This window comes from Eurytemora carolleeae, unplaced genomic scaffold (genome assembly GCF_000591075.1).
Source record: "Eurytemora carolleeae unplaced genomic scaffold, Eaff_2.0 scaffold1, whole genome shotgun sequence".
NCBI lineage: Eukaryota > Metazoa > Arthropoda > Copepoda > Calanoida > Temoridae > Eurytemora > Eurytemora carolleeae.
In genome coordinates, this window is record NW_019396081.1 from 815,923 (window position 1) to 840,132 (window position 24,210).

A 24,210-nucleotide genomic window follows, 5' to 3' on the forward strand; every position below is an offset into this window, starting at 1 on the left:
ATACAATTAGGAAATTGCATTGATAATTTGTATGGCAAAGTTTCAAATTAAACAATATAGCTTAATTTTGATAAATATTTGGTATTAGTTAATTCTGATTCAATACGTTACCAGCCTTCGAATGCAAGGCCAAGAACACGTTTATGACTAAAATTTTTTCTAAGATTAGATTTTTAATCGAAATGTTCTTTTCGACTTTTTGGACTAGTGGAAAAAAATGTTCCTTTAAGATCTGGTCGGTCTGAAATTTGTGTTTGCCGTGATATTTTTTTTTGATCGACACAGGTTTATTTTCATTTGTTTGTTTACTATGACGTAATTGAATCCTGATCGGGAGTTCCTCGCTGGTTGATTAGATTCATTCGCTGGGTAAATGCTGTGATTTTGGACTGGAAACCTTTTATTCTCTCTCTACAAGCCTATTATGCAGATATTTTTGAGACAAAATATTAAAGTATACATTTTATGACCAATGTTAGTAAATACTTATAATTTATAGAAATATTTTGTTATGTTTGTGTAAAGCTATATCTAGTAGTACAATATAAATCAAATATAATAAACTTTACTATAAATAGTTGTAAGATGCAGGTATTTATTGTATATACTTATTAAAAAACTGTTAACTAATATCAAAAATGTGGAAATAACAGTTAGAAGTAAAACAAGACAAGAAAAGGCAAGAAGTAAGGGACTCAAGCGTCTCGACCAAAGAACGTTTACAAAACAAAATTTTCTAATTAGTCCCGAAAATCGTAATTTAGACCCGTTCTCGGTCTAATATGATGTGGGACACCCTGTAGTTCTTAAAAGTAAAATAAAAAATATACGAATATATTTCTTAAAAGTAAAATAAAAAATATACGAATACATTTCTTAAAAGTAAAATAAAAAATATACAAATATATTTCTTAAAAGTAAAATAAAAAAAATATGGTTCCTTATTGGGAGTGTCAACGTAATTTCAAGTTACCCTCAATTTGAAAAATATATGGTTCCTTATTGGGAGTGTCAACGTAATTTCAAGTTACCCTCAATTTAAAAAATATGGTTCCTTATTGGGAGTGTCAACGTAATTTCAAGTTGCCCTCAATTTAAAAAATATATGGTTCCTTATTGGGAGTGTCAACGTAATTTCAAGTTACCCTCAATTTAAAGCCTTATAAAGGTAGCCGAGCAACGATGACGACAGTTTCCTTATTTTTCTAAAAATTGATAACATCCAACTGTGGTTCCTCTATAAAACTGACTTGCAGATTTATGCAGCAGATAAAAAGAAAAAAATTGGCAGAATATAACATTTTTCATGATTTCTCGAATAAAGGTTTAAAGGTAAACCGTTGTAAATATTGATGGAGTATATATTAACCCTTTATGACAAAATATAATAGAATATATTGATAAAATATTAGAAAAGTTATAGCTTGGAACTATGTAATATATATACTGCACACTCCAATTACAGAGGAAATTTTATTTAAGATAAAAGAAGAGGGATTATAAATATATATTTTCCAACCCTTTATCTTCCAAGGTTAGGACGGATTTACGATAACTGATTAGAGAGCTGGGTTCTCGGAGCACAAAATCTGGGAAATCTTAATTTATAAACTTCTTCTTCATCTTCTATATATTCTTAGAACTTTTCTTTAAATATCTTTATTGGACAAGTAATATTCTTACAATACGTTAATATTGTGTTAAATATGAAAATATTAACATTTTAATTCAAAATATTTAAACGTAGTTTTCTTTGAAAAAAAATCAAGAATTTAATATTTGTCATATTGGATTCAAAATTTTAAAGTTCCAACAAAATTTTGAAAAGAGAGAGTAAATACAAAGAAAAGGTTTAGATTGAAAACTATAAATATTTTTTGTTTATTTTTAAAACAGACAAAAATCTGTTTAATTATCTTTATAAGTTATATTATTTCAGAATTTAAAATTATGAAGGAATAAAGTATGGATTCTGAGGTTGCAATATTTCTTGGTAATTAAATATATGTCAATTTAGATTTTAATTTGTATTCTTGGGGATTGTCAGGCTAACCGATACAATCCTACATTGAGTCATATTTTGATCATAGCGTCCGAACTAAATGTTATATTTAGAAGACTTAAAAAAAATCTGACAATAATAGCTCTGGGCAATATGGAAAAATCGGATAATACGGTTTTAAAATTTTAGTTTTTGCTATTTTTTTTATAAGAATATAAATGCTTTCTCCCCTTTTTCATTTGTGCCAATGAAGTGCTACAATAATTGCAGCAAACGTAGAACTTTTTCTGACATGATTTACAAAAAAATCATTTTTTGCTTCGAATTAAAAAACTTATGTTAATACTTAGTATAATATGTATTTACTTGAATGGAATTGAAACTTTGATTTATTTAGAACAAGACAAAATTTAGCCTTTAATGATAATAAAATATTGCAGTGATATTTCTGCTGGCGTCTTCTGTAGCAACGATTGCAATATGTTGTATGGAGCTTAAATCAGTCTGGAATAGTTATAGGTAAACAGTAAATATACAGAGATATCCACACAACTAGAGGCCGAATTTAAAGAATTTGAGCCGCGGCTTAAATATGGTTGGTTCCACTTAAAATTGTATTAAAGGAGTTGAGTTTTTGCCACAAACTCTGATTTTCTAATCTCTATATCTTTGGAACCCAATGTCGTATACCTTTTATATTCCAAACTGTGAATTATGTTGGATCAAACAGTCTAAGTTTGAAATATCAACGGTTTACACCATCAGTTTGCAAAGATATAGAGATTTGAAAATTGGACCCATTTTGTTTATATTTGAAGAATCCAATATTGAATTACATACCGATTGTTCTGCTACTGCCCTGTCCCTGTCCTTGGCTAGATAAGCCGGACTAGAGACAGTTCTTAATTCTCCTTCACAGGACAATATTTTCTGCCGTAGAACACCAATCTCCTAAAATAAATATTTATTTATATCTAGAGCTTTGTCGCGGGTGAAAGTTTTGGTACAAGTAATTACAAAATAGATTTAAAAACACAAAGTTGAACATTTGTTGTGCATTGATGGTGGCAAATCTGCTTTATTTTGAAATTTGTTTGTTTTTAAAGTATTTGATACAAACATTTTTCTTCTGGCGTAAAAAGCGAAAATAAATGTTTTTAACTTTTTCACGGGGGGGGTTTTAAAACTGCGTTCTTTCATGTAAACATATGGTTTAGATCTTCTTAAAATCGTTTACTTGATATTGATTAAAGCAAAGGTGAACAGTTTTTTTATATTCATTTACATTAAAGCTGAAAAATTAAATTATAAAATGAATTAACATTCTAAATTCAAAAATAGATAAAAGCTCATACAGTTTTATTTACACAATGATTGACGATATCATAAGGATAAAAATACAATATTTTGAATTTCGTGTTTTTACACTTCAATAAATTTGCTCAATGTAAATATTTTTAACTCGAAATTCACCAACAAGTTTAAAGGAAAGGAAATATTCTTTATTTAAGGCCCTCATAAAATTAATATTTTTTATATTGTGCAGTGAGAAACAGAAAACAGTAGAATTTTTTTCATCTTTTATCATAAAATGTTGCTAAGAATTTTGTAATGTTGAATAATATTTTGAGATTTCAGTGCAATACAATATATGTTATAGTCAATGTTTTAAATAAATATTTATGTAAATAAGATCTATCAATGATTTATTTGTTAAATTCTGACTTTGATATTTCAAACAATGAATTCCGCTAAATAAAATTGTCAAAGAACCAAAGATTAACAATCTGGTTGCAAAGTAAATAGAGAAACGAGAATTAGAGCTGAAGTCGGAAAATCAGGTTCTTTACCAAAGTACTGTAAAAAGATTATGTTTTTACCTGATGATATTGATCCAGCTGAGAAAGACAAGACTCTAGGACCTGGGTCTGATCCTTGATCTCCTGGTTCAGCTTCTCCAGGTCCGAGTCTATCTCCCGTCCCAAGACATGAATGTCCTGGTCTCCTTCCATCTCCTCTGTGAAATGAATCTGTAGTTTCTCCAGTGACATCATTGCCCGCCTGCGCTGTATCGTAATATCGTTCACCATTTTCTCCCGGAGATTCAGCTGGTCCCGGAGAGGACGTTTTTTATTTTGCAAAGACTCCAGACTATCACGGGCTTTCCCAGCCCATACTCTTGTATCCTTCAGCTTTCTCTCACACTGATCCCACTCCTCGGTCAGCTCCAGGAGCAAAGCGTTCCGTTCTTGTAGACCAGACTCTATCTCCGACTTATCCTTCTCCGTATCACTCAGCTTCTCCTGGAGATCTCCTGCAGATCCAACCGAGGTTATCTTACCGAGTTCTCGCGTCATTTCCTCGACGTTCTTATTCACGTTCTTGATGGACTTAATGGTAGCGTTGTAGTCCTAGAAATTGTAAAGTTAATTTAACATTTTAGAATGTAAAGGAAAATAATATTACAGTGACGTTTAGCATTTAATATTATCATTTTCATTTAATATTTATATTTGGCATTAAAAAAATCTGTTGTAAAGGAGCTGAACACTAGCCACCAATTCTAATCACTATATACTTTGCAACCTGATGTCGTAAACTTTTTTATCAAACTTTGTATTCTGATAGATAAAACAGTCAAAGTTTGAAAGGTTTACTCCATCAGGTTACAAAGACAAGATTACAATGATTAGAAAATAAGAGTATGTGGTGATTCTTTAGTTCCTTTACATGACTTTGTAAATTTAATCCAGTTGTGTAAACTTGAAATATGTAATTAAGGAGATCTTATTTAGTATTATCTTAATTTGAATGCTTAAAATAAAATCTTTCTAAAAATTGTCGTTCATAAATTAAGCACTCTCAAATTATTTAGAAGATACTTTATAAAAATAAAAAATAGAAACAAATAATGCAGTTGGCCCACCTGAAGTTTGAGTTTGGCTGAGCTGAGACTAGTAAAAGTAAGAGGTTCAGTAAGGAAAGTTTTCTTTTCCTCAATCCAACCCCGAACCATTGCCTCCATACTCAGGAACTTTTGCCATGCGTCAATGGCGTCGTTTGCAGCATTCTTCTTCTCCTCGATCAGCTGTTTTAACTGTGTCAGCTGATCAGATAAATTAGATATGGTTGATTGAACCAGTTCTTTCTCTGGTTGATTATTCGTGTTGGCGATGATAATCTTTCCATTGGTGGTTAGGTTGTCGAGCTGCTCAGTAATACCGCCCACCTCTCCTTGGATCTGGTTCAGGTTATCCTTCAGCAGATGAGGTTGAAGATTTCTATCCTGTATCTTGGATTCCGATCTAGAAATCCAAAACTGCACTTCCTCAACATCAACCTTAACAAAATCAAATCAAATCAGAACTCTTAGATGTACATAGTGAACTAGGGATTTTGAGCTGCAGGCACTATTGTATTGTGGATAATGGATATGCTTGATTTGCTATTTGAAAACCTTTTGTATTTGCTATTTTACACGCTATATATTTTATATTAATTAACACTCTATATATTTTAAATTAATTAACACTCTATATATTTTATATTATTAACACTCTATATATTTTAAATATCAAAGTATACGAAAGCCTTTCACGCGATTTTCTCCGGATTATGACTAAGAGATGAAAACATAACTAAATGTATGTCAATACAAACAGGATGTACTTCGTTGTAGTTTATGTGAGTTTAGACTGTCAGAGTGTTGAATCTTTGCAACCTAATGTCGAATATAGACCAATAAGATATTTCTACTAAGAATTATGTTTAATCAATTAATCTAAGACTTATCAACGATGTACACCATCAGGTTGTAAAAATATAGGGATTAAAAAGTTTAAGTTTACGGCAAAGGCTGAATTCCTTTACAATTAATTTTTTCCTTATTAATAACTTTAGAGGAAAATGTGTAACAAAGAATTCTGCAGATTTTCTAGAATTATAATTGAAAAGACGACATTTGAAGAATTTGAAGAAATCTGCTAAGAAATTCAAAGAAAATAAGAAATTCAATATAATAATGAAAACGAAATAATCGATTTTAGCATTGATTTATTGACAAAGGAATTGAGTCTTTGCCACAAAATCTGCTGTTCTAACCTATATCTTTGGAACTCAATGACGTACAGCTTAGATATTTCAAACTATGATTTCCATTAGATCAAATAATTTAAGTTTGCATTATCTTGTTGCGAAGATATAGGGATTAGAAAATTTAAATTTGTAACAAAAACTCAATTCCTTTCTTTTGAGAAACATGTTCCTAACCATCTAATTAGATTTCTGTATAATTTTTACTTTATTTTTCGTTGTCGTTATTTAATAATTTAAAAAAACTAATTCTGAAAACGTATCTACTCCCAAAGTTGGAGTTTTGAACGTCGAATTTGCGCTCAAACTCAGGATATACAGATCTTTAAAAAGTTTAATATGTCTCAAATGAATCCGAAAGAAGTTTTCCACAGCATTGCATACTCAATTCAACTACCTTACATAGCCGGTCACTCCCTTTAAACATTAGACTTAAGTTTTCAAAAAACAATTCTTTCATGGTTCTTAATGCATGAAAAAGATAATAATGAACCGTGGAACATTTCCACATTGATCCAACTGATAAAATTGTTTCATTGCACATTCTATAAATTTGGAAATAATCATTTTTTCCCAGCAGCACTAATCCAACTTGTTCTCTACCAAGCTTAATAATACCCCCCCCCCCCCCTGGTACACAGGGAATACTGTACAATGTTCATATATTAGATTTGGCTATACAATTACAAATGTTCACACACTGCCTCCCGTCAAATGCCATATTTATATTATTTTTTTTATGTCAAATTGTACTTGTAAAGTTGTAAACTACTATATAAATCTAGTATCTCACCAACGCCTTACAAATAGTTAACTGTAAGATTCACATAAAAAAGAATAAAAATAAAAAATAAAAGAAAATAATAAGAATTAAGTTTAGGTACACCGTACACTAGAGCAAACTAAGAGTAAAAACGTAAACCATGGGTAAATGTAATTATACAAAGGGTATACGATAAACACTAAAACAAAGGAATATCTTCAAGAATCTGATAATTTAAAAAATTGAAAATAAATACATTTTTTTATATGCATTTTAACAAAAATTAAAAAATTTAACACTTTCAATTCTGATCTATTTAAAATTGTACCGTGACCACTTTTGTAACGGCCAGGGTAGGCTGGACTTTTAAAATATTACTTTCAAAAAAGGAATTGAGTCTTTTTCTAATCCCAATATTTGTGTAACCCAATGTATATTAGATGTTTCAAACTATGAATTCTGTTGGATGAAATAATTTAAGTTTAAAATATAATTGCAAAGATATTGTCTTTTTTCTTGCTTGAAAAGTGATTAATTCTAACAATTTCCTTAATTATTTCTGTCACTTTACAGAGAGCAAAAAATTGAAAATAATCACTTAATGTTTGCAGTTTCTATTAAGATAAAATAATTTACCTGGAATTCATATCTAACTGTTCTTGCCCTCTTGTGTTGACCTTCCAACTCCTCTAGCTGCTGTAACAGCTGCTCAGCAGCTAGCTCAGTCTTAGAAAGCTTTTCTTGAGTTCCCTGCGGGAGCAGCTGTCCAAGCTCTGTAAGCTGCTTTCTTGTTGATGAATGAAGCTCCCTGGCACTGCTGCAAGCATCCTCTAAATCACCTCGTATTTCCTAAAAGTATAATTTGTAAGCAGACTTCGCATGTTTAGAGAATGTAAGCTTGTTAATTTTGTTCAAGCTCAGCTTTTATCGAATTTTTCAGCGGAAACAGATATCTCCAGGACGTTTATACAAGATTAAAGGGAGTGTTCGCGAAAACTGAAAGGGGATATAGGCTTACGTCGAAAATTTTTAAAAACGACTTATACCGAAAAACATAGTGACCAAACAAATTCAGAAAGTTGAAATATTCGACTCGGATCGTAAATAATCAATTTAATTCGGAATTCCAAACAAATCATTCAGATATTACAACCTATAATCATTGTTTTTTCCGACGCATTCGTATATAGTTGATTCTTAATAGTATTTTTTATTTGTTTTATATACATTATACAATGCACTTACAACGACGTTTTTTTGTCCCCTAGGTGACTCTGCCACGTGGAACTATGCAGAAACATCGAGAGCAAAGACACCTGGCGGCAAACTAATCGTCGTTTAAATTGCAACATACATTCTTCGGTATAAGTCGTTTTTAACAATTTTCTCCGTATAGACGCAACAGATAGAAGTAAGATTAGTAGCAATCGCCATCGAATATTTTTCGACGTAACCCTATACCCCTTTTCATTTTTCGCGAACACTCCCTTTAAGTAGATTTCTATTTTAATGAAGTCAGGTAAAGACACAACGCATTGAATTTCCAACATTCAGCTATTATCAAACTGTGCAGACACGGTAACCATTCGTCAATTAAATCCCAGAGGGGAGCATTGAAACATATGCTCTCCACTGAGAAAAAGAAAAAATAAATTTAATTTTTTTAAACCCTCAAAAATGATTTAATGCATAGCATGAACAATCTTATTATTTTTCAACTTTATTATTCCATGGAAAAGTTTCTACCCTAGAGCTTTAATTTTACTCTTAGATTCTAGCTACATTATGAGCCCGACCAAGATATCCACCCCTGCCTATCCGTCTAGTTTCATGTACAGTGTTGCACGGTGATCTATATAAATAATCAGCTGACCCCTCGGATAATTCGCCATGTTTACCTCAGCAGCTGCAGTATTAATGGATGTTGCAGGATTTAAACGATTTAACGCATTTTCTTCGTTATAATAATGCAAATTCATCACTCAATCAAACACGGGATATTAGTATCACAATTATATCACAAATTACGATAAATCACAATCACATGTACACAGAGGTTCTTTTCATAACAAGAACTCATTTATACTAAAAGTGTGAAACTGTTACACGAAGTCAGAAAATTTTCTAAATCCGGGAATAAACTTTAACTAAAAAGATTTAAATTTAACTTTTATCAAAATCATAATTGGATTCTTTGTTCCAAATATTTCCCTTGTAATTCTGTATGCAGTAAAAACAGTTTCTAGAGAATATTTAACACTGTATAGTGCATATCTGGCTTAAAATCATATTTTGGGACGAATGCCAAAATAATTAGATTAGGTAAAGAGGAACAATTTCATTTAATGCAAACAAAATTATTACGGAATTTTTAAATAGTGAAAATAAATGACAAAATCTCGGCTACGTGGATATTATCGACCAATAAGGAAAAACACAGCGATATTTGCAATAGTTTTCTATTCTTGATATTGTTGAAAAAATATGAACATTTTTGATTTAATCTAACGGGTTATTCAATTGAAAATTTAATCCATACAAAATATTCTTTCTTTGTATAAAATGACGAATGGATAGAATTGAAAGAGAATTTGAAAGAAGATATGTTGTCTGATTTCTCAATTCTTATTCAAGTCAGAACACATAATCCCTCTCTCATCTACTAGCTTGAATCCTTTAAAGGGACTGTAACCGTAATTTCAAGTGGCCCCCAATCAACAATTCACAACGGTTATACCCTTTGGTTTATTGAGGACGATCCTTGTTTTTCTACAGATATAAAAGTTACAATTTCTGCTGAGGAGGTTTTATAACCCCTATACATGTGCAACCTGATGGTGTAAACTCTTGATATTTCAAATTTAGATTATTTGATCTGAAAGAATTCTTGTTTGTAATATCTAAGGTCTACGACACTGGGTTGCAAAGATATAGGAATTTAAAAATCAAAGCTTATTGCATATTCCTATACTTTTTTGTTTCTGATGGACAAGTAAAATTATCCATTTCAGATAATTTTTAAAATATTTGCTCTGACGAAAGTTTAAAGGGTACTATTGTGAATCGGACATGCAAATCTTTAAATAAAGGGTTACTTGAAATTCGTCGACAGTCTCTTAAAGAATAAGAATAAGATATAAAATATAGAACTAGCATGACTTGAAATATAGATTTCCACAATCTAGTAGGAATACCAAAAGGAAGGATCCAGCTAAATCATGAAAATTAAATTACATCTGATTGAAAGTAGTTTTTACCCATAAAATACATTTGATTAACCTTCGATCGTAATTACATTGAAATACAAATAAATTACATATAAAATGTTGTTATTTTGTATTTGTTTATGATGACATCAACATGTTTGTTTATTGTCGAGAACGTCAATTTGTTTGTTCATGTTGGTGACATCAATGTGCAAGACCGTAAAATGGGGGGGGGAATACATCAGTCTAGTATATATATATAATATATATACATACATCAGTCTAGAATATATATATAATATATATACATACATCAGTCTAGAATATATATAATATATATATGCACATCAGTGTAGAATATATATAATGTATATATACATTAGATTCCAGGGGAAGTAGGTAATTAAAACAGTGCTTAGGATTCGGAAATGTTAATGGAACCGGATCCAGGGTGCGAAATATCGAGAAAAAAAAACATTTTTTCTTCTTAAAAAGGTTAATTTCAAATTTTAAGTGTCAAATAATAAGAAAATAATAAGAATAAAAGTTAGAGGAAACAAAATAGGCCAATTTTGGAATTTTTTTTGGATTAAATATTCCCAGCTTTGTCTTATACCTGTCTGTGAGTAGATTAGCTTTCCGGTCAACTCCTTCCAAGTTGGAGATTTCAACACTTACAAGCTCTACACGTTCCTCGAGCTGGGATATTAACCTAAAATAATATAATTGTAAAGAAACATTCCTCATTATTTTTTTTATAAATGATCTACTCGTATATATATGCATTGCAAACCTCCATGCATAATAAAAATCATGCTTTCAGTGCAACATTTTAACAAAACCAACATTCTTCTTTTTCCATGTTAATAAAAATCTCTGATATATAAAAACTAACGACATTCAAATCTTTAAACTATAGAGCTACATGGTTAGTTCAAATCTTACAAACTATATAATAAAAAATAAGTTGATTTAATATTCTAAACTAAAAATAAATCAACTAGAAAACTATCGTTCTAAAACTAGACTGAGACTCACTTCCGAAATCTTTCTCCTTGCTCAATGGCCGAATGAAACGACCTAGAAAGACTTTTTATGAAAGCTTGATATATAAAATTAATGATGGAAAAAGGTCTGTAACATCTAAAGAGCTTTAACAGTGGAAAACTTAAAGAAAACCCTCAATTGTAAGAATACTATAAAAACTCGTATTATTTACCATTTGCCTTTTCATATCAATAAAAATCTGAAAATATTGTATCCATAGTCTTAGAAAGGAATTGAGTCTTTGCCACAAACTCTGATTTTCAAATCCCTATATCTTTGCACCCCGAAGTCATAATCCTTAATATTTCAAACTATGACTTCTGATGGATCAAATTTGCTTTTGTTGATTTCTTTTGTTGCAAAGACCCAATTCCTTTGAATATAATTTTAAAAATATATGTATATTTGTATTTCCATATTATATACATATCTGTATATCAGGATATTTGCTGATAAGAATATATCTGTACATTTGTTTCCAGTAAACAAATCAAATATATATATTTCCAGATAGTTGTATCCAGTAATTCAAGATATTTCCTGTTCAGTATATATCATGTACATTTGTATCCAGTAATATTTGCATATTCAGATTAGCACTGAACTATTTGTACTTTTGGAGTTTGTTTGTTTATTCTCGTAGAAATATATATATATATATATATATATATAGATATATATATATATATATATATATTATATATATATATATATATATATATAGTATATATTTATATATATGTAGTTGGTCCTGTCTGTAAATATATTGGTCCACTGGGTCTCATCTATATATCCCAGTTGGATCCTAACCTACCCTCTTCAACACAATATATCCTGGCTACTCTACACTTGTACAGTGTACATAATAGTTCATAGTATTATTCATTAGTAGCGTACATAAATGGAAATATTGTAAAACGATATAAAAAAAAATCCAATATCAGACTCTTACATTATACAATATTCGGAGCCTAGCTACTACAATATGAAAATGTTAAAGTTATATACCAATCTTTACACACTGTTTAGCGTAAAAAAAGTAAAAAAAAGAATGAAAGAAAGGTACCGGATGGGAATAACGGGGGAATGAAAGGAAGGTATCGAATGGAAGATGGGAAACGGATGGGAATAACGGGGCATTAAAGGAAGGTACCGGATTGAAGAAAGGTACCGGATTGGAATAACAGGGGGTATGGAAGAAAGGTGCCAGATGGAAGAAAGGTACCGGATGGAAATAACGAGGGCATGAAAGGAAGGTACCGGATGAGAATATCGGGTGGATAGAAGTGAGGAGTGTAAGAATAAGATTGGAACAGTGTATATTGAACCTCGAAAAAAGGAACAGTGAACTCCCAACAACCAATATTCCAGTTCTCAACTTAATAATATCTATTCAACTTTTTTATTACAATAAATCCATGGCGAATAAAATAAGATAATTAAGGAAAGCGGTGAAAAGGGCAACTTTTTACTTTTACATTCGGATGAACATTGGCATATTTCTATGCAGTGAACTCCACAGTTTTAGATAGTCATATATGCAAGTTTACATTTAAAAGTATAATTTTACTAAAAAACAATTAGTTTTGTTTCTAAAATTGAATGATAAAATAAGTGGAAGCAAGGAAAAATTTCTTGTTTAATTAATATCTTTAGTTCCAATTATTAGTGTTAAAAAGATAAGAACAATACGAATACTATTTGTCTACATGCTTTCATTAATAAATTATTCTTAAACTAGGACCATTAATGTAATGTAAATAACAGAATGTTTTTAACACATTGTTTAAACAGACACCTAACAAAGTAAACATTAAACATTAGCAAAACAACCTAATATCTTAACTATAGATTGAGTTAAAAAGTTTAAAGAGACTTAGTTCTGTAAAAGATGCTGAAATAAACAAACGAATATACAGAGCGTCCCATATCATATTAGATCATCTCCAATCTTTAACACCAAAATAAACCCTTAATACTCGAAAAACTTATCATTTTCCGCAAGAAAATTCTTATATAAGCCTTATGTTATTTTTCAAAATGATTCATTCTAATGAAATTTTCTAATTAGTCCCGAAAATCGTAATTTAGACCCGTTCTCGGTCTAATATGATGTGGGACACCCTGTAGTTCTTAAAAGTAAAATAAAAAATATACGAATATATTTCTTAAAAGTAAAATAAAAAATATACGAATACATTTCTTAAAAGTAAAATAAAAAATATACAAATATATTTCTTAAAAGTAAAATAAAAAAAATATGGTTCCTTATTGGGAGTGTCAACGTAATTTCAAGTTACCCTCAATTTGAAAAATATATGGTTCCTTATTGGGAGTGTCAACGTAATTTCAAGTTACCCTCAATTTAAAAAATATGGTTCCTTATTGGGAGTGTCAACGTAATTTCAAGTTGCCCTCAATTTAAAAAATATATGGTTCCTTATTGGGAGTGTCAACGTAATTTCAAGTTACCCTCAATTTAAAGCCTTATAAAGGTAGCCGAGCAACGATGACGACAGTTTCCTTATTTTTCTAAAAATTGATAACATCCAACTGTGGTTCCTCTATAAAACTGACTTGCAGATTTATGCAGCAGATAAAAAGAAAAAAATTGGCAGAATATAACATTTTTCATGATTTCTCGAATAAAGGTTTAAAGGTAAACCGTTGTAAATATTGATGGAGTATATATTAACCCTTTATGACAAAATATAATAGAATATATTGATAAAATATTAGAAAAGTTATAGCTTGGAACTATGTAATATATATACTGCACACTCCAATTACAGAGGAAATTTTATTTAAGATAAAAGAAGAGGGATTATAAATATATATTTTCCAACCCTTTATCTTCCAAGGTTAGGACGGATTTACGATAACTGATTAGAGAGCTGGGTTCTCGGAGCACAAAATCTGGGAAATCTTAATTTATAAACTTCTTCTTCATCTTCTATATATTCTTAGAACTTTTCTTTAAATATCTTTATTGGACAAGTAATATTCTTACAATACGTTAATATTGTGTTAAATATGAAAATATTAACATTTTAATTCAAAATATTTAAACGTAGTTTTCTTTGAAAAAAAATCAAGAATTTAATATTTGTCATATTGGATTCAAAATTTTAAAGTTCCAACAAAATTTTGAAAAGAGAGAGTAAATACAAAGAAAAGGTTTAGATTGAAAACTATAAATATTTTTTGTTTATTTTTAAAACAGACAAAAATCTGTTTAATTATCTTTATAAGTTATATTATTTCAGAATTTAAAATTATGAAGGAATAAAGTATGGATTCTGAGGTTGCAATATTTCTTGGTAATTAAATATATGTCAATTTAGATTTTAATTTGTATTCTTGGGGATTGTCAGGCTAACCGATACAATCCTACATTGAGTCATATTTTGATCATAGCGTCCGAACTAAATGTTATATTTAGAAGACTTAAAAAAAATCTGACAATAATAGCTCTGGGCAATATGGAAAAATCGGATAATACGGTTTTAAAATTTTAGTTTTTGCTATTTTTTTTATAAGAATATAAATGCTTTCTCCCCTTTTTCATTTGTGCCAATGAAGTGCTACAATAATTGCAGCAAACGTAGAACTTTTTCTGACATGATTTACAAAAAAATCATTTTTTGCTTCGAATTAAAAAACTTATGTTAATACTTAGTATAATATGTATTTACTTGAATGGAATTGAAACTTTGATTTATTTAGAACAAGACAAAATTTAGCCTTTAATGATAATAAAATATTGCAGTGATATTTCTGCTGGCGTCTTCTGTAGCAACGATTGCAATATGTTGTATGGAGCTTAAATCAGTCTGGAATAGTTATAGGTAAACAGTAAATATACAGAGATATCCACACAACTAGAGGCCGAATTTAAAGAATTTGAGCCGCGGCTTAAATATGGTTGGTTCCACTTAAAATTGTATTAAAGGAGTTGAGTTTTTGCCACAAACTCTGATTTTCTAATCTCTATATCTTTGGAACCCAATGTCGTAGACCTTAGATATTTCAAACTATTAATACTTATAGATAAAATAATCTAAGTTTGAAATATCAAAGGTTTGCACCATAAGATTGCAAAGATATTGGAATCAGGAGATTTTAGTTTGTGGCAAAAACTCAATTCCTTTTTCAAGATTTAAGCGCCGGCGCTCAATTGAAACCGGTTTTTGGGGGATTTGAGACGCGGCTTAAATTCATTAAATTTGGACATAAGAAAGATATGCATATGCATTTTAAGACATTTGGTTTTAACTTATTTTATCATTTTTTTTGTAGCCCTGGGCAGGTTCATTTTAGTACTATAACGCACTTATTTCTATCTCTGTTTAAAAGGAGTAATTGACAAAATCCTTATCGAATTTTTCGTGAAAGCATGAATACTTAGCTTCACAGTGGTGAAGAGCCCTTTTATTTAAAAATACATTAATCTGAAAATCAATGTAATTGTGATGAAATGTTTTAAAGGCATTTTTTTAAATTTTCAAAATAAACCTCTAATCCAATTACCGCGCAACTATATCTTCTTGTTATTTTTTTGGAAAATTTTTCTTTCTCTCCTTTTCTAATGTTGTTACTCTAAACCATTTATCCATCCAATATATTTAACCCTTGCAGTTCTTCTCATTCAGTCTCAATGCTTAGTTTAACTTATTCCTATATTTTTATCTTTTCTGTAAAATTCGGAAATTTTTGTGTTTGTTTTTTTTGCAGCACAGGTTAAACCAGAACTTCAGAGACATCGACAGAATTCATAAAATGTCGTCTTGACAATTTTTCAAGAGGTCTTATGATATTACACCTAAATCTCAGTAATTGTAATAAATAACTATGAAATATGCAGTAACAGTTTTGAAGAGATCCATATAATTATTTCATTAAAAAATTAAATATATCTGCATCATTCTATAATCAGTAGGTTTAGAAAACGACATTTTATAAATTCGTTCGAAGTCTTCGAAATTCTGGATTAAACTGTATATAAATTCCGAGATTGAATTTATCCATTCCGATAAAATGTGAGAAATTTGAAGAATTACAAATTTGGATTTCCAATAGCAGTTCTTCTGATCAGTGCAAATATAAAGTAGATTTTATTTGTCAATTATATATTCTTAATATTGTCAATCTAATGTTTTTAGTATTTTAATTTAACAAAATCTATTCTTATATATGACTTTAGTGTTTAGTAAGTTTTCCAGTTACAAAATATTTTTAGCACTTTAAATTTCTTTTTACAGTTTACCGCAGCACTTGAAATTATACAGTAAAAAATAAATTGAAACTACACAAGAAAATGATAATATCTTGATTTTTGTTAAGGGAGACTAAAAGTGGAGGTTTGGTTGAACTCGACTGCACCTGTGACGTAAAGAACGGCACTAAACCTTTAATAAGACCTAACAAGGAAGAAACTCTGCAAGTTCCGCAAAGGTAAATATTTAATTCAAGTTTTTTTAAATCTACAACATTTTGACCCACAAAATCATGGAAAAGATAATCGACTGTTATGATTTTAAATAGTCTAATGTACACGAAACTGCAATTGTGCGGTGTAAACAGTCCCATTTCACTTATTAAGCTGATACGCAAGCTACAACCAATGGGTCCCACTTTATGCTAAAACTGGCAAACATATTTTTTTAAAGAATTGAGTCTTTGCCACAAACTCTGATTTTCTAAATCCCATATCTTTACAACCCGATTTCGTAGACCTAAGATATTTCAAACTATAGGAATCTGTTAGATAAAATAATCTCAGTTTGAAATATAACAGTTTTCCAACATTTGGTTGTAACGATAAAGGGATTTTGTGACATAGACTCAATTCCTTTTAAATGTGTCATCTAATTGTTTGGTGGCTAAGTAAATGAGTTTTTGCCACAAACTCTATTTTTTAATCCTCATATCCTTGCAACTCGATGTCGTTAACCTTTAATATGTCGACTTATGTTAGATCAAAAAGTTTAAGTCTGAAATATAAAAAGTTTGCCCTAACAAGCTGCAGAGATATAGGGATTAGAAAATTTGAGTTTGTTTCTTTAATGCTCTAATTAGATTTATCTGTATTTTCAAGGAAGCAGTATCCGTCCCCATCACCCCCACTCAAGAACTTCTCCCCAATACCTTCTCCCAAACCCTACTCCCCCTCCCCATCCATGTCCATTAAGAGCTCAAGAATGACTGAGCCAATACCACTTCATCATTTGCATCATAGGAATAGGTCTCTTGATACATTAACAAATTACAAATAGTTTATTAACCCAAAGCCGCAAACTTTTGGTTGAATTGTAGCGATAAGATCAATATACTTGAAGGAAACTTTTAAAATTTGGGGATTAGCTTGTTAAATAATTGAACATTTAATTCTGACTGTTAATTAGTCAAGGCTCGATATGATATGTCGATTTAGACTAAACCCTCGGTAGGGGGGATAGAAATGACCCAAAAAATGTGATTCACCAAAAGATGTCCTATTTTGCCAGAGAGGATAATGGAGTTATTCACCATATGCCCAGAAAGTAAGTTCATAATTAAACCTATATTTTTTAATGGATTAATACAAACATGTAAATATGTGTGGAAATAAATAAATTGGGCCGACTGCTATATCATTTATAACACAGAAATGTAATATAAAAAATGCCCTAATCCACACTACTAATGTTAAACATTAATATTCCTTTTCTCTGAGTGAGCAATATTCAAAATTACTGCTGGAGTAAATCTTTATAATCGACGTTTATGTAGTTTTATTTTCAACCTGAATGTTTTTTAGATGAAATCCTAATTTTGATTCTAAAATTTGTTGGGAAATGTTTATTGCATTTCTTCATAACCCCCTTCCTTCAATTTCATCGGTACCCTCCCCCCCCCCACACCTTTATTTGATTTTGAGTCACCAGATTTTTAGCTTTTTTTCTTATAGTATTACAATGCTGATAATTTCTACCATTACTCCATGCTAAAATATTATTTTAATTTTGGGGATTTTAGATAAACCAATCATATTTTAGATAAACCAATCATATTTTAGATAAACCAATCATATTTTAGATAAACCAATCATATTTGTTGTTGCTGCAGTGCTGTTGAGTACGAAGTACGGGATAATCTAAGCATGAGGGATTCTCTGAGAGACAACATGAGCATGAGGGATTCCCTCAGGGACAACATGAGGGACATGATCAGGCATCATTCAGCTCAAAGAACACTTGGGTAAATATATAATTGTAATAATTTAAATGATTAGATCATCATACAAGAACATGACAACGTGCCTTCAAGTAACCCTCCATTAAAAGCGGTGAATGCCTGATTCACAACGATTCACTGTCAAAATATTGGCAAATCTTATTTTTCTTTAAAAAAATTAACTTTTGGCCGTGGTGAATTGACAGAATTCATCTAGCTTAAAGAAAGAAAAAATAGTAAAGGTAAAAGGTTATTGACGGGAATTGTACCTCTTTAAAGAAAGAAAAAATAGTAAAGGTAAAAAGGGTATTGACGGGAATTGTACCTCTTTAAAGGAAGAGTTCCTTTAATATTTAAATAGTAAAGGTAAAANCAAAGAGAATAGAATATATATTAGAATGGAATTTAAAAGAAAAAAGTGTAAAACGGCCATTTTGTTGTACTGTTTCCATACTGCAGGTGTACTTCACGTATTTTTGCGCTATATAACAGTTTGGGCCCTGGAACATCATTTTATAGAAAATCTAAAATGAATATTAAAAGAAAACCAAATTATGAAATAGGCTGGTTTCATAATTGACCAATGATCATTTCACATAGACTCTATGCTTTTCACGATGATTTTCCGTTATAAATATAAATCAAATGGTGTTTTTTATTCACCTAATTAATTTTATAAAGTTTATTTAACAGCTTTAAAAAATTCGAAATTGAAATGGATAGGTTAGGGAATATACTGTATTAATGTACTCTACTGCATATAATTTGTGACCATTTACATGATTTGTACACTTTGAGCTCCCTTTCAGACTAAAAGGGACTGAAAAAATTCATACCAAGGGATTTTCTAAATTCCACTCTAATATATATTCTATTCTCTTTGGTTTTATTCGCTGAATTTGGGGAAATAAATAAATTCGTAGGTAAAAAGTACAAAAAATCTTGCCTTTTTAAGTCCAATTTTTCATTTTTTCCCCAGATCTTCAAAATTCTTAAAAATATACAGTATACACCCCTGTCCCATTATCGACCTAATGAATAGCAACCCACCGAACAACAACCAGAATTAAATAAGCTAAACAATGTAGAATAAAATGTGGAATAGAAACGATTAAGTAGAGAAAACCCACCCCTTCAAAAGTAACGGACACAACCCTTAATCCTGGATTACGTCATTGTCAGCTCACGCAAATTAAACCAAATCGGTTAAGCCGTTATTTCGTATTTGCAGAACAGACAAACATAACCAGTAAACAACTGTAATGAAATTGAGTCTTTTTTACAAACTCTGATTTTCTAATTCCTATATCTTTGCAACCTGATGATATAAACCTTTGATATTTCAAACTTTAAATTCTGTTAGAAGATTAGGGATTAGAAAGTTTGAGTTTATTTTCCGATGGTTTAGATAACCCTGTACGAGCACATAATGGATGATTATAGAGGAAATTCGAATGTAATGAGGTAGCCTAGGTAGAGAGATGAATATAGTTAACAATAGTTTGATTATGTTCTTAGTTTGATAAACAGTGAATGAAGAATCTACAGTTTAAACTTGACTTGATCAGAACTTGGTTAGTTTACTTATATACAAACCTTAACTTACACACACTATACACAATATACAATACATAGATGGGATAAACTGGATTCTAACAAAATAAAGAACTTTCATTCTAGCTCGCCTGTCTAGTCTAAACAAAAAATCAGATTCCCATCAGGTGTATGTTCACTGTTAGGAGCAACTTTTGTTTCAGAAAGCACTAATCCGTAATCACGACATGCTTTTCTCTCCGTCAATGTGCCAAAACGCAGAAATACGCATTTTTCACGATTTAATTACGCGCGTCAAATTAAAAGTATAAATTAAGTAAAACCGCGTCTTAAACAAAGAATTTGAATCTAGGACACCAAGAAAATATGAAATACATTTAAGCTACTTTGTTAGTTTAAGCCAAACTAAAATTTGCTTTGTGGGCTAAAATATCCGTCTAAATGCTTACTCTCTGAGCTGAAGTAAATATTCTCTTGGACTGAGGTTGAGCATTTTTATGTAGGAATTCCCCGAGTTCCCATCCTTCGTTAGAAATACATGAATCATTATTTAATTTTAAATGTTGTTAAGATAAACTTGATATTTTCTACCTCAAATCCTTCATCCTCCTCTGGGCTCTCCCTGACCACCTGGTTATATTTCTGTTTACGGGGTTTTAAATGAACTCCTTCATCAGATACATCAAAATGTTAATGACCCGAGTTAACCAAAACAGAAACTTTTGAAGATGAAAGAAATTAGTGCCTGAAATAATTCTTCTAGAAAAGTATATTTTTAAAACTCCAATGTGGGTTTTTACCAAAATAAGCCGGTTATAGAATAATAAAAATATTTGCTTTTCATGCAGAGCTATCTTTTTAGATAATTTTCTATTATTAAAAAACCCATGGTTTTAATATTAAATCTGGAATGTTGGCAATTTGCTTATTTTCAACATTACAGAAAGTTGGTGTAAATTGTACACCAAGAATTAAAACTGTGTATATTAAAATATCGTTTATAAAAAATTGTTATTATGAATTCAGTTCCATTTTGTTTGAATTCCTGTCTTTTTGAAATATTTTCCAGTTTCAAATATTTCTCTATGAAGTATATTTGCCCATCTTTTCTCTTGCTTGGACCAATCGTCTTTCCCTTTATAAATCCAGAATTTCAAATATTTATCATTCCTTTTAGAATAATGTCTTCTACCCCCTGACCCCCCCCCCCCTATATTAGTTCAATTTTCCTGCTACGTTAGTGAGAAATCAGAGTAATTAATATTTCCCCGAAGTAATTGAAAGAATCTGGAAAATGATTATTATTAGAAAGATAAGAAATTTATAAAATGAAGAGGATCAAATAAAAGAAAAATTCTAAACTAGAAACTGTTGAAGGAAAAAGAGATGTAATATGTAAATTCTTGCATATTAATTCCCAAAGTTCCCCTCAAACAAAGCTTCCAAAAATGTTGAAATAAGGGAAACGTACTTGTTTGCTAAACCAAAATCAGTGACCAAGGAACGGATTACTTTCCTCCAAGTATAATTTTTTCAAAGCCTTATATATTTGCAACCCATGCTGTCGTAGATCGTGATATTTCAAACAACGACTTCTGCCACCAGGTTTCAAAGATAAAGGAATGAGAACAATATTGAGGCGAATGTTTAGTTCATATGTCGAATTTAATAAAGATCAATATGTTTATTTATTTTCCATTAGTGGCCTTATCTCTGTATCTATGTATCTCTGTTTTCTGTAGAAAGTAAGAAGTTAACCCTGGGCTAGCAAATCGCAAGGTCGGAGCAAAACTGCACAAATCTTTAAAAATGAGTATTTTTATTCTGAAATTCACCACTTAGTCCGCCTTTAGATTTTCTTGGCATTTGTTAACAATCTGAAAACACGTTCTTTCACAGTTTACAAAGTATTTCAACTCCAAACCAACTAAAAGATTTCATTTTTTTGGTTGAAGTTTTTATTGCTTTTCTGATAAAAACGTTCTGTAATTTAATCATTAACTTTGGGTTTATGATGGGTTTAAAGAGCAGCTAATACAAATATTTTTAAGTTAGGAAGAAAAGAGAGGTAGGGGAAGGGGGGGGGGCTGATGTGTTATGAGTATTGTATATCACTGTATAAACACTGCATGAACTAAGCCTATAGAAAAGGAAATGAGTCTTTGTCAAAAACTCTGATCTTCTAATTCCTATATCTCAGCAACCTAATGTTGTAGACCTTAGAAATTTTAAAGTATGAGCTCTGTTGGATTAAAATATGAAAGGTTTACACCATCAGTTTTCAAAGATATAGAGATTATAAAATTTTAGTCTATGAGAAATACTCAATTTCTTTAGAAATATATGAGATATACTATTTTACTGCAACCATTTTATGAGATAATTTTGTGAAAATGTTTTAACGCTTTCAGCTTTTTCCATGATTTATATTCTCTGTTTAAAGTTTAAACATAAAATATCAAAAATCGAATTTTAATATTCTAAATAAAAAACTTGAATATCAAATAAGTAAATGGTTATTTTAAAATGATATTTAAAGTGTATAATGTTGAAATACTTTGGTGTCCCTGAATGTCCCTTAATAACTAATAATGGATGGAGAGGGTGGAATAGTATAAATCAAGATATAAATAAGAACTAAGAATGGATGGAGCGGGTGGAACAGTATGAATCAAGGTATGAATAAGAACTAAGAATGGATGGAGCGGGTGGAATAGTATGAATCAAGATATGAATAAGAACTGAATGGATGGAACGGGTGGAATAGTATGAATCAAGATATGAATAAGAACTGAATGGATGGAGCGGGTGGAATAGTATGAATCAAGGTATGAAAAAGAACTAAGAATGGATGGAGCGGGTGGAACAGTATGAATCAAGATATGAATAAGAACTAAGAAGGGATGGAACGGGTGGAATAGTATAAATCAAGGTATGAATAAGAACTAAGAAGGGATGGAGCGGGTGGAATAGTATGAATCAATGTATGAATAAGAACTGAATGAATGGAGCGGGTGGAATAGTATGAATCAAGATATGAATAAGAACTAAGAATGGATGGAACGGGTGGAATAGTATAAATCAAGGTATGAATAAGAACTAAGAATGGATGGAGCGGGTGGAATAGTATAGATCAAGGTATGAATAAGAACTGAATGGATGGAGCGGGTGGAACAGTATGAATCAAGATATGAATAAGAACTAAGAATGGATGGAACGGGTGGAATATCATGAATCAAGATATGAATAAGAACTGAATGGATGGAGCGGGTGGAATATCATGAATAAGAACTATGAACAAGAACTAAGATTGGATGACGTGAGTTGAAGGAATCAGGTTATGAATAAAAACACATGTTTAGTGTATATTGTGTAAACTGAACTACAGTATCTCCCTCAGTAGAAAGCCTAGAACTAAAGTTCTCAATCTAGATTTTCATTGAAGTAAAACAACTTTCGTCCAAATATATCCTGGGTAGAGTCTACACAGAATATAAAATCAAGTGGAGTAAATACAACTTTGAAATATAAAGTAAATAAAACTATTTTTAAGACATTGCTTTCACATACATCCATACACGTTACACATTACACAAGACAAATTTTTGTAATTTGTAATTTGTAATTGTAATTGACTATTGCACAAGATTTAAGTCTGTTTAAAATGTCCTTAAGTGGAAATAACTGCACTTTAGTTTGTTATTTCTTAGGCGAAATGTGCAAAAACTTAATTTACTTTAAAATCCCTTTTCGTTATTTAATTTCATTATCTGCTTGTATATTGTTAGATTTACTAACGCTTGTAATCTAAGTTTGAGGGAATATTACTATAGGGTTTACTTTCTAAAGAGAAATAGAAGAAATTCTGTAAAAAAAAAGTATCCATCTAGAGAGGAAAAGCTTTAAAGTTGAAGTGCAAATGTTCTTATTTTAAGGGGGGGGGGGGATAATAAAGTTTTCATTCGAAATATCTTCAAAGTAATTTTCTATTTTTTTCTGGAAGAATTCTGTGAGAGTTGCTAAGCACCAATTATTTTCTAAATTTCTTTATTTTGTAATTTAACGACATCCAGATAACCTGGTCTTCTTCCTTATTAGTGTTCCTTTTCCTACAGGGTGTCCCAATAAATATGGGAATCAAGCGACGAGGGATAGAGCATTACAAAATTTGGTATACATTTTTTTGAAGTTTGACGATTTCCTTTTTATAACAAATTGAAACTGGGTAAAAAAATTCTTCATAACTCCATTGGATTCAAAGGTACAAAACAGGTAGACCACATTTTGGAAATCCCAAGAACAGTAGATAGAATATGGAATTTATTGTTTTT

General features: G+C 30.5%; 3 protein-coding genes across 3 annotated transcripts in view; 1 reads left to right on the top strand and 2 right to left on the bottom strand.

Annotated features, from left to right (window-relative positions):
* Positions 1-257: 257 nt before the first annotated feature.
* Positions 258-8,924, bottom strand: LOC111717179 (myosin-6). The gene is made up of 6 exons (XM_023492690.1): positions 8,756-8,924; positions 7,494-7,706; positions 4,929-5,342; positions 3,883-4,413; positions 2,843-2,953; positions 258-419 (listed from the first exon to the last, which is right to left on the bottom strand). Exons 1-6 carry the CDS (start codon positions 8,834-8,836, stop codon positions 309-311), a joined length of 1,461 nt encoding a protein of 486 aa, XP_023348458.1. The 5' UTR covers positions 8,837-8,924; the 3' UTR covers positions 258-308.
* Positions 8,925-9,602: 678 nt separating this feature from the next.
* The window catches only part of LOC111716682 (nesprin-1), a 90,015-nt gene continuing 75,407 nt past the window's right edge, over positions 9,603-24,210 (bottom strand). Inside the window, exons 54-56 of the mRNA XM_023492166.1 lie at positions 11,102-11,143; positions 10,622-10,775; positions 9,603-9,626 (exon numbers count right to left, since the gene is read on the bottom strand). Coding sequence (XP_023347934.1) covers positions 9,603-9,626; positions 10,622-10,775; positions 11,102-11,143 — 220 coding nt within the window. The remainder of the gene's footprint in view (positions 9,627-10,621; positions 10,776-11,101; positions 11,144-24,210) is intronic.
* Positions 14,379-18,689, top strand: LOC111717206 (uncharacterized). Its single transcript, XM_023492718.1, has 6 exons — positions 14,379-14,430; positions 14,880-14,958; positions 16,454-16,564; positions 17,208-17,354; positions 17,617-17,652; positions 18,218-18,689. Exons 1-6 carry the CDS (start codon positions 14,403-14,405, stop codon positions 18,351-18,353), a joined length of 537 nt encoding a protein of 178 aa, XP_023348486.1. The 5' UTR covers positions 14,379-14,402; the 3' UTR covers positions 18,354-18,689.